We start from the raw sequence: 11419 nt of genomic DNA, 5'->3' as shown, positions 1-11419 counted from the left end.
CAATCCTCTACTGGAAATAACCGGAGTAATCATGCTGTGAGCAGGTTGACGTTTATTGACATGAATCTTGCCCTGGAGGCAGAACTGAGCGATTTCTGCTAGATGGGCCAGCTGCAAAGTCAAAACTGGCTATATCGTAAAAATCATGATTTAAATTTAAGGCTAGGCATTAGTGTTAGCAATGTGGTTAAGGTTAGGGTTAGGTTTAAAATCACTCCGCAGAGCTGCCTCCATGCCAACCTGCATGCTGTCATGGGCAATGTTCTCTAATTTTTTGGGGCACTGAGAAAATGTCAGGTCTTGTAAGCAGAAACTTGAACGTTGTGAGAATTCTGTGCAAGTTTAAGTGCGTGTTTACAGTGAAAACTGAGGCTGTACCCGCTTGAAGTTACAGTTTTATGCCTATCAGAGTGGCCTACCAATGGAGCGAATCCCATAAAATTTTCACATGGAAATAGCTTTTGATTTCTATGATATAGCCTACACCTATGTGGTGTTCAATGAAGGCCTACATTCTATCATGAGACTTGTAAAAACTTGTTTGACTTGGTCTGTAACACAATGGGCCAAATACAGTTGAAGTCGGAAGTTTACATACACTTAGGTTGGAGTCATTAAAACTCGTTTTTCAGCCACTCCACACATTTCTTGTTAACAAACTATAGTTTTGGCAAGTCGGTTAGGACATCTACTTTGTCCAGAAAATGATGTCATGGCTTTAGAAGCTTCTGGTAGGCTAATTGACATCATTTGAGTCAATTGGAGGTGTACCTGTGGATGTATTTCAAGGCCTACCTTCAAACTCAGTGCCTCTTTGCTTGATATCATGGGAAAATCAAAATAAATCAGTCAAGACCTCAGAATTTTTTTTGTAGACCTCCAAAACTCTGGTTCATCCTTGGGAGCAATTTCCAAAAGCCTGAAGGTACCACGTTCATCTGTACAAACAATAGTATGCAAGTATAAACACCATGGGACCACGCAGCCGTCATACCGCTCAGGAAGGAGATGCGTTCTGTCTCCTATAGATGAACGTACTTTGGTGTGAAAAGTGCAGATCAATCCCAGAACAACAGCAAAGGACCTTGTGAAGATGCTGGAAGAAACAGGTACAAAAGTATCCACAGTAAAACTAGTCCTATATCGACATAACCTGAAAGGCCGCTCAGCAAGGAAGAAGCCACTGCTCCAAAACCGCCATAAAAAAGCCAGACTACGGCTTGCAACTGCACATGGGGACAAAGATCGTACCTTTTGGAGAAATGTCCTCTGGTCTGATGAAACAAAAATAGAACTGTTTGGCCATAATGACCATCGTTATGTTTGGAGGTAAAGGGGGGCGGCTTGCAAGCCGAAGAACACCATCCCAACCGTGAAGCACGGGGGTGGCAGCATCATGCTATGGGGGTGCTTTGCTGCAGGAGGGACTGGTGCACTTCACAAAATAGATGGCATCATGAGGAAGGAAAATTATGTGGATATATTGAAGCAACATCTCAAGACATCAGTCAGGAAGTTAAAGCTTGGTCACAAATGGGTCTTCCAAATGGACAGTGACCCCAAGCATACTTCCAAAGTTGGGGCAAAATGGCTTAAGGACAACAAAGTCAAGGTATTGGAGTGGCCATCACAAAGCCCTGACCTCAAACCTATAGAACATTTGTGGGCAGAACTGAAAAAGCGTTTTGCGAGCAAGGAGGCCTACAAACCTGACTCAGTTACACCAGCTCTGTCAGGAGTAATGGGCCAAGATTCACCCAACTTATTGTGGGAAGCTTGTGGAAGGCTACCCAAAATGTTTGACCCAAGTTAAACAATTTAAAGGCAATGCTACCAAATACTAATTGAGTGTATGTAAACTTCTGACCCACTGGGAATGTGATGAAAGAAATAAAAGCTGAAATAAATCATTCTCTCTACTATTATTCTGACATTTCACATTCTTAAAATAAAGTGGTGATCCTAACTGACCTAAGACAGGGAATTTTTACTAGGATTAAATGTCAGGAATTGTGAAAAACAGAGTTTAAATGTATTTGGCTAAGGTGTATGTAAACTTCCGACTTCAACTGTAGGTGAATGTAAATTGCATTGTATTGTGTTGTATGATGCACAAAACAACTTTACAAAATATTATTACCATACAGAGAACTAGACAATGTAGGCTACCCACTGCCCATTAACCTTAAACAAGCTTTTTACCTGACTGGCTTTTCAAAGACAGCTTGAAATATACACGTTTTGTGCTCCTGTAGGATGCAGTAATTCCCTCATTGCTGACCAATACTTACCTATAATTGGGCTAATAAATCACTAACTAGCAAAGAATGTCAACAAATGTGCACATGAGCGGCTCTGCGCGCTGATCTGAAAATAATTGTGAATAATAGTGAAGACATCAAAACTATGAAATATCACATATGGAATCATGTAGTAACCAAAAAAGTGTTAAACATATACAAATATTTTTTTATATTTGAGATTCTTCAAATAGCCACCCTTTGCCTTGATGACATCTTTGCACACTCTTGGCATTCTCTCAACCAGCTTCATGAGGTAGTCAACTGGAATGCATTTCAATTATCAGGTGTGCCTTGTTAAAGGTTAATTTGTGGAATTTATTTTCTTCTTAACAGTGGTGGAAAAAGTACCCAATTGTCATACTTGAGTAAAAGTATAGATACCTTAATAGAAAATTACGTAAAGTAAAAGTGAAAGTCCCCCAGTAAAATACTATTTGAGTAAAATACTAAAAGTATTTGGTTTGAAATATACTTAAGTATCAAAATTAAATGTAATTGCTAAAATATACTTAAGTATCAAAAGTAAAAGTAAAAGTACAAATCATTTCACATTCCTTATATTAAGCAAACCAGACGGCATAATTATATTATTTAAATTTTTTAAAGATAGCCAGGGGCACACTCCAACACTCAGACATCATTTACAAGCGAAGCGTTTGTGTTTAGTGAGTCCTTCAGATCAGAGGCAGTAGGGATGACCAGGGATGTTCTCTTGAGAAGTGCGTGAATTGGACCAGTTTCCTGTCCTGCTAAGCAATCGAAATGTACCCAGTACTTTTTAGGTGTAAGGGAAAATGTATGGAGTAAAAAGTACATTATTTTCTTAAGAAATGTAGTGAAGTTAAAGTAAAAGTTGGGGGGGGGGGGGGTATACAGAAGATAGCCCTATTTGGTAAAACACCAAGTCCATATTATGGCAAGAACAGCTCAAATAAGCAAAGAGAAACAACAGTCCATCATTACTTTAAGACATGAAGGTCAGTCAATACGGAACATTTCAAGAACTTTGAAAGTTTCTTCAAGTGCAGTCGCAAAAACCATAAAGCGCTATGATGAAACTGGCTCTTGTGAGGACCGCCACAGGAATGGAAGACCCAGAGTTACCTCTGCTGCAGAGGATAAGTTCATTAGAGTTACCAGTCTCAGAAAATGCAGCCCAAATAAATGCTTCACATAGTTCAAGTAACAGACACATCTCAACATCAACTGTTCAGAGGAGAATCAGGCCTTTATGGTCGAATTGCTGCAAAGAAACCACTACTAAAGGACACCAATAAGAAGAAGAGACTTGCTTGGGCCAAGAAAGACGAGCAATGGACATTAGGCTGGTGGAAATGTGTCCTTTGGTCTGGTCTGGAGTCCAAATTTGAGATTTTTGGTTCCAACCGCCGTGTCTTTGTGAGACTCGGTGTGGGTGAACAGATGATCTCCGCATGTGTATTTCCCACTGTAATGTAATGAGGAGGTGTTATGTTGTGGGGGTGCTTTGCTGGTGACACTTAACCAGCATGGCTACCACAGCATTCTGCAGCGATATGCTATCCCATCTGGTTTTGGCTAAATGGGACTATCATTTGTTTTTCAACAGGACAATGACCCTACCCACCTCCAGGCTGTGTAATGGCTATTTTACCAAGAAGGAGAGTGATGGAGTGCTGCATCAGATGACCTGGCCTCCACAATCCCCCGACGTCAACCCAATTGAGATAGTTTGGGATGAGTCGGACCGCAGAGTGAAGGAAAAGCAGCCAACAAGTACTCAGCATATGTGGGAACTCCTTCAAGACTGCTGGAAAAACATTCCAGGTGAAGCTGGTTGAGAGAATGCCAAGAGTGTGCAAAGCTGTCATCAAAGCAAATGGTGGCTATTTGAAGAATCTCAAATATAACATATATTTTGATTTGTTTAACACTTTTTTGGTTACTACATAATAAAGTCTTATTTCATAGTTTTGACATCTTCACTATTACCCTGGAATGAGGAGATGTGTCCAAACCTTTGACTGGTACTGTATTCCATGCCTTTGTTTTATTTTCCTGCATAAGTAAAATCAGGATTGTCACGATCGTCATAATGATTGGACCAAGGCGCAGCGTGATATGCGTACATCTTTTTAATAGTGTACTGGCAACACGATATAAAATACAAAACAACCAAACGAAACGTGAAGTCCTCGGTTAACAACACAAACCAACACGGAACAAGTGCACAACAGGCTGCCTAAGTATGGTTCCCAATCAGAGACAACAAGCAACAGCTGATTCTCGTTGCCTCTGATTGAGAACCACCCCGGCCAACCTAGAAAACACATGAACTAGAAACTGAACATAGAACACAAAACATAGACCCTACACACCCTGGCTCAACATATAAGAGTCCCCAGAGCCAGGGCGTGACAAGGATAATGCTATTTTCATCCCATTCTGGAACTTCAAGGGTTGATGACATAGCCCCTCTAGTAATTTAATAGGATCTCTATAGCTTTAATTAGCTTTAATAGCATGAAATTAGCTATAAAACTGCAAATGTTTCTCTCTGCCCCATGGCAATATGTGTAGGATTGCAGGAAATTAGCTTTTAAACAGCAACATTTTCTCTCAGCCTCATGGCAAAATGTGTAGAACTGGGATTCTCTGCCTCTGACCCTATTACGGGGTCTTACTAGTGCTCTCCCAATTACAGGGGCTTACTAGTGCTCTCCCATGCCACCCCTAGGAGGGGTGCATCACGTCGTGCCAGACTTTTTTTGCTATACTCGACTTGAGTGGGTTGAGTCACTGACGTGATCTTCCTGTCCGGTTTTGCGCCCCCTCGGTCTAGTGCGGTGGACGAGATCTTCGTGGGCTATAGTCAGCCTTGTCTCAGGGTAGTAAGTTGGTGGTCTGTTGATATCCCTCTAGTGGTGTGGGGGCTGTGTTTTGGCAAAGTGGGTGGGGTTATATCCTGCCTGGTTGGCCCTGTCCGATGGCCACAGTGTCCCCCGACCCCCCCGTCTCAGCCTCCAGCATCTATGCTGCAATAGTCTATGTGCCGGGGGTCTAGGATCAGTCTGTCCTATCTGGTGTCCTGTGTGAACTTAAGTATGCTCCCTCTAATTCTCCCATCTCTGTCTCTCTCTCCCCTCCCGGAGGACCTGAGCTTTAGGACCATGCCTCAGAACTACTTGGCCTGATGACTCCTGGTTGTCCCCATCCCCAGTCCACCTGGTCATGCTGCTGATCCAGTTTCTGCTGTTTTGCCTGTGGCTATGGAACCCTGACCTGTTCACCGGACGTGCTACCTTGTCCCGGATCTGCTGTTTTCATCTCATCTCAGCATAACGTTTCCTACAGGCTATTTAAAGTAATGTTCTCAAATTGTTCCGAGAACGTTAATAAAACTTTCCATAAAAACCACAAGACCACTTTAGTAACATTCAGAGAACCTTCTAAGAATGTTATTTAAAAACATATACATTACGTCCTCTAAATCAACAAAACTCTCTCTATCCTCTATCTTGTTAAGTGTGTTCAGGTGTGTTGGCCGCGCCCACTAATTGGTCACATCTGATCTTAATGACTGCTTGTTTCCTTTGAAATGGTGTCTGTTTGAATAGACTACAATTAACAGCTTTGTATGAGTTAAAAAAACAAGGCATGCTAGCTCCATCCTGGTGGTGCAGTGGACTAATTCCATGGATAGAGAACAGAAGATCATAGGCTCAAATCTCACTGATGCTGTGCCACAAAATAAATGTGTTTGCATGATTAATGCCTAAGCAAATTAATTTCCATCAGTGGAGGTTGGTAGGAGGATGGGCTAGCCGCAATGGAACAGAGTCAAATGTGGTTTCCATCTGTTTGATACTATTCCATTCCAGCCATTACAATGAGCCCATCCTCCTATAGCTCCTCCCACCAGCCTCCACAGTTAGCCTAAGCTAGCAGTGTTATTAAAATACTTATTGAAACATGTTCACAGAACGTCATTTGATTACCTTCAAATAACCAACCATTTTTGTTTTCATAACGTTAATAAAACCTCCCAGGAAAACATTCAGGGAACCATAGTAAAATATTCTCAGAACCTCCCTGCAACCTAAAAATGTAGGCTACATTCCCAGAACAGGCAAAGTGTTCACTTTCATTCTGTTTTACCGGTCAGCAAACTTATGGCTTCGTTCCATGTACATTCCCATCACTTCTAAGGAACTAAATGTGCTAGCTCTGTGAACTAGGCTCTAACCCTAACCCAGCAAGTTGGAATGTGTATAATAACAGCTTTACTATACATTCAAAAATATCAATATAATTTGAATACTAACAAAATTGGAAAAGAAAACTATATTTATTATAATACACATTCCAACTTGCTGTGTTTTATCCCTCTATACATGCAACCATAAAGTGCAGTGATGCAAAACATCCTGTCAAAATGCATAGCGCATAGAATGAAAAATGTTTATCTGATATTATTCACCATTATCAGGCAGGTTATTTACATGGACGATACATTGGCGATAATATAAGACAATTACTTGAAACAATAGAACACTAGAAAAAACCAGGCCTGGTCTTCATAGCAGATTTTGAAGGCCTTTGATAAAGTACGACTAGAATTTATATATAAATGTCTGGACTATTTTCTTTTTGGAGAATCTCTTATACAATGGGTAAAAGTTATGTATAGTAACACCAAGTGTAAAATAGTAAATAATGGTTACTTCTCAGAAAGAATTGAACTGTCAAGAGGAGTTAAACAAGGCTGTCCATTGTCTCCATATCGATTTGTTATGGCCATCGACATTTTTGATATTAAAATCAGATCCAACAAAATCCAGGGCTTAAAAACAAACTGTCAATGTATGCCGATGATTCAAGTTTTCTCTTAAGTCCGCAATCTGGATCACTGCACAGTCTCCTTGAGGATCTAGATCATTTTTCTCTGGACTAAAACCTAATTATGATAAGTGTACCATATTACGTATTGGATCATTAAAAGACACAACTTTTACATTACCCTGTAGTTTACCAATGAAATGATCTGATGATGAAGTAGACATGCTGTACTTGGTATTCATATCCCCCTCCCCCCCTTGCAACCATGGAGAGGTAAATACCTGTCTATTTATGGGAAATTCACACTGACTAACTCTTTAGTCTCCCGAGTGGCGCAGTGGTCTAAGGCGCTGCATCGCAGTGCTAGCTGTGCCACTAGAGATCCTGGTTCGAATCCAGGCTCTGTCGTAGCCGGCCGCGACCGGGAGACCCATGCGACGGCGCACAATTGGCCCAGCGTCGTCCAGGGTAGGGGAGGGAATGGCCGGCAGGGATGTAGCTCAGTTGGTAGAGCATGGCGTTTGCAACGCCAGGGTTGTGGGTTCGATTCCCACGGGGGGCCAATTATGAAAAAAATATATATAAAAAAATAATGAATGCACTCACTAACTGTAAGTCGCTCTGGATAAGAGCGTCTGCTAAATGACTAAAATGTAAATGTTGTCATCACAGTTTACATATGGCGCTGCCTACTCCAGACAAATAATTGTTCTAATTATATGAGCAAATTATGTTTTTCTTAATTTGCAATGGTAAGCCAGACAAAATTAATACCAGTTGTATTCCCCAGAAAAAGATAGAACAAATATTACAAAAAAATATTATGGATAAACTCAAATATTCTGATTGATAAAAAAAAAACATTATTTATGGCAAAAATCTGTAAAAGATTAATTATTTGTTAATGATATTATGAGTAGGAATGGTGGTTATGTCACACGTGCAGTTAACAAAAATATATGGAAATGTATGCCCTATACGAAATTGCAATCAACTGATTGCAGCATTACCACAAAAATGGAGAAGGCATGTGGAATGGGGAGAAGATAGGGAAGTTGTTTGTCTACCCTTTATTAAAGACCATAATTGGCATAAATAGACAAATACCAGTTTAATTTGAGGACCAAAATGTTGGCAGCGGCACCATACAGGTTGAAAAATAGCTGGGAAGAGATTTTTGATGTTCCGATTCCATGGCACATGGTTCATGAACTGATACACAAAACAACACTTGATTCAAAACTTAATTTTTTAAAATTTAAATTATACACAATTCTTTCCACCAACATAATGTTACGTACTGTATATAGGGCATACAGTACAATCATCTCAGCTCTGCAGATTTTTCTGTGAAGAGATAGAATCATTAGATCACTTATTCTGGTATTGCCTCTATGTAGCTTGTTTCTGGTCACAGGTTCAGGAGTGGCTGAAAAATCAATGCTTTAGCCTCTCTACCACTAGTGCATAATGTTGTTGAAGGCAGCACACACAGTCAGTCACGCAATAGTTTCCCCAATGCACATGACTGGGCAATTTTCAGGCATCATAAATAGATGTACACCCTCCTCTCAGTTTACTGCAAGAAATCCAGGTGACGTAATAACCTGTCAAAACTTGGATCGAACCCCACATAGGATATACAGTAGCAATAGATTCAGCTATTTCAGCTACTTTTGATGAAGTTCTTTGCAATGCATGTTTATTAGTTTGGAATGGACAAGATAACTAATCTCTAAGATTGCAACGGATTTGCACCAAAAAGTGAGGAGACTATTACTGTATTTGTGTGTGGTCTGTATCTGGGGGCCATGGGGTGTAAAGTAAACTCAGAGACAAACCGCTACACCATGGAATGGGAACATAGTCTAAACATGGTTCATATCAACCCTAAAATAACCACAGCCCCGCAATGGTCTGTCTGTCTTGCTGGATCATGTTCCCGGTGATACTATATTTGTGAGCATCGGTAGGAGAGTCTAGGAACATGGCATGTGATAGTCCTCAGGCAGAGGAACATTTATGCAAGACGCAGAAAACACATAGATTTATTAGAAGCTGGAAATTATTTCCTTAGTATAGGCTACCATATTTGTGTACCTGCAATGCCGCATGAGGGTGCAAGCTTTCCTTCTGTAAACTAGACCGGTCTCAGGCCCTCTGTTTACGTGGGCCCCATGTACTGTTCCTTTGCAGCCACAAGATGGCACTATTTAAAATATTCCAGGTTCAGAGCAATTAACAATGTTCCTTCTCAGTTGATACATTTAGCTTTATAACAAAATTATCCAGTGAAACTCATAAAAAATCATGAGAAAATAGCTTTATTCAAGTATTTTAAATAACTTGAGGCAACAACTGTGCAAAACAGAACAAAATAAAATCATAACAGCCCAACACAGATATATGAAATGTAAATTTAAAAAAGTACAAAATAGAAGTATAACGTTAATAGAACAATTAGCATAAAAACTGCTTTGACATTGACTTGGTATTAAACATTCAGAGTGAAGGGACGTCAGACCTTATGGGATAACAGCGTATTTGTTATGAGTCAGAGCTGGTCCTATATGGCAGGCTTTCCCCCCTGGGTGCACGCTTTTGTTTTTGCCCTAGCACTACACAGGTTAATCAAATAATAAATGCTTGACTATGACTTGGTTAATTGAATCAGCTGTGTAATGCTAGGGCAAAAACCAAAACATGCACCAAGGGGGAGCCCCAGGACCGAGTTTGGGAAACCCTGCTATATAGAGTCCTAGAGGGAGTCTGAGACAGGGAATCAGATATCAGCAGAGTCAATGCTGCTGTCATTAGGGGTGGCCTCAGTTGGAGTGGTGACAGTTTGGGGAGCAGACTTCTTCCTGTGAATTAAGCAATTGGAGACGATGGTGAGACAAGCCCATGCACCTGTCACTCATATGTCCTCAACAAACTGTTGCACTAAATGATAAAAAAAATGTATGCAACAATGATAGTTCTTTAAATAATTATTTAAACTTTTGTATGGTAAATGATGACACTCCCAAGTGGTGAACAGAGAAAAAAATAGGTTTACATGACTCACATCAGGCGAGTGAGAAGTTTCTGCACTTTCTTCATACTGGGGTCCAGGCAGTACTGCACTCCATTCTTAAGGCTAACACTGTCAAGATATAGAATGGTTAAATTCACATTTACCTCGCAATGGTTTTAATTTTAATTGATGTCATCATATTATCATCATCCTCATCATAACTGATAAGATATATAGATACTCACATGAACTCCAGCCTGTCACAGGAGGGAGTTGGCGGATAGATCTGGATGTCCTCAACAGAGTTTGGGGCTCCAAAGCTGTTCCGCACCCTCCGACACAAACAGCGCTGGCTCACAGAACCTATACAGAGATTCAGTGGACAATGAATTGAGTTCAATCGAGCTACTTGGAATTACTAAATAGCAATACAAAAAACAATTAGCATGGTCCAAAAATGTGAAGATTCTATTCACATGTAATAAACGTTCCATAACATAGTAATTACAGTTATGGTAAAAAGAGGTAGACTCACGCTGGGCGACTGTGATGCAGACGGTGACAGCAAGGAGCAGGAGGATTCTGGTGGTCATGGTCATGTTGTGTTCAAGCTGTAGTATTCTCTGCTGGTACAACTGTTGGTAGAGATGAGTCTGTCTGGTGTGAAGAGATGGAGGACTTGAGATAAGATGAGAGTGTGTGAAGAGATAGATGAGATGAGATGAGATGAGAGACAGGTACTGTGAGGGGTTGAGAGAAGTGGCCTGTTATATGCACATCACGGAAGCCTTTACCTTTCCAGCGATCAGAAGAAATGTCCCTCTTTAATGGAAACTGAAACTAACTAGCAACCGCAGGAAAATGCCCCCCTCTCTTATCCACCCACTCTTCACTCTGCAACCTCACTTAATTATTACGTTTTAGTGTGGATAATAATACATCTGGCTTATCAAGATTTATAGTGGTTCAATTGGCTTTCAGTCACTGTTTTAAAATTCTAGTTAAATCAATTGTTTAGTCAGAGGATTGGTGAAATAAATAAAATTTCTAAAAATCAGAAGAATTAACAAAATCCCCTTATGTGATGTGGTTAATCTACCTAATCCCAGTTTTTGGAAAATATGTATATGCCTTTTAATAATATTATTATTGATTCTTTCTAATTCTCTGTGGAAAATTATTTTTAGCTCAGTAGGCCTATTACAATGTTATGTACATTTACTCTGTTTAGTAACTGAATAGAATAAATTAGCAACTGAAATAATGGGTAGAAATATAATTT

At 40.2% G+C, this 11419-nt stretch overlaps 1 protein-coding gene across 1 annotated transcript; it reads right to left on the bottom strand.

Moving 5' to 3' along the window:
- Positions 1-9429: 9429 nt before the first annotated feature.
- Positions 9430-10935, bottom strand: LOC123482287 (C-X-C motif chemokine 11-1-like). Its single transcript, XM_045209408.1, has 4 exons — positions 10673-10935; positions 10383-10500; positions 10189-10266; positions 9430-9985 (listed from the first exon to the last, which is right to left on the bottom strand). Exons 1-4 carry the CDS (start codon positions 10734-10736, stop codon positions 9904-9906), a joined length of 342 nt encoding a protein of 113 aa, XP_045065343.1. The 5' UTR covers positions 10737-10935; the 3' UTR covers positions 9430-9903.
- Between the last annotated feature and the right edge of the window lie 484 nt (positions 10936-11419).

Source organism: Coregonus clupeaformis, chromosome 3, assembly GCF_020615455.1.
Source record: "Coregonus clupeaformis isolate EN_2021a chromosome 3, ASM2061545v1, whole genome shotgun sequence".
NCBI classification, from domain to species: domain Eukaryota; kingdom Metazoa; phylum Chordata; class Actinopteri; order Salmoniformes; family Salmonidae; genus Coregonus; species Coregonus clupeaformis.
This window is presented reverse-complemented; position numbering and strand designations above follow the sequence as displayed.

Excerpts from the sequence above, each read along its gene's own strand:
- LOC123482287 (XM_045209408.1), bottom strand. The coding sequence starts at position 10,736 with ATGACCATGACCACCAGAATCCTCCTGCTCCTTGCTGTCACCGTCTGC. Across the intron at positions 10,267-10,382 it reads TGTGACAGGCTGGAGTTCAT|TGTTAGCCTTAAGAATGGAG; the intron begins GTGAGTATCTAT and ends ATATCTTGACAG. Across the intron at positions 9,986-10,188 it reads AAACTTCTCACTCGCCTGAT|GAAGAAGTCTGCTCCCCAAA; the intron begins GTGAGTCATGTA and ends CTTAATTCACAG.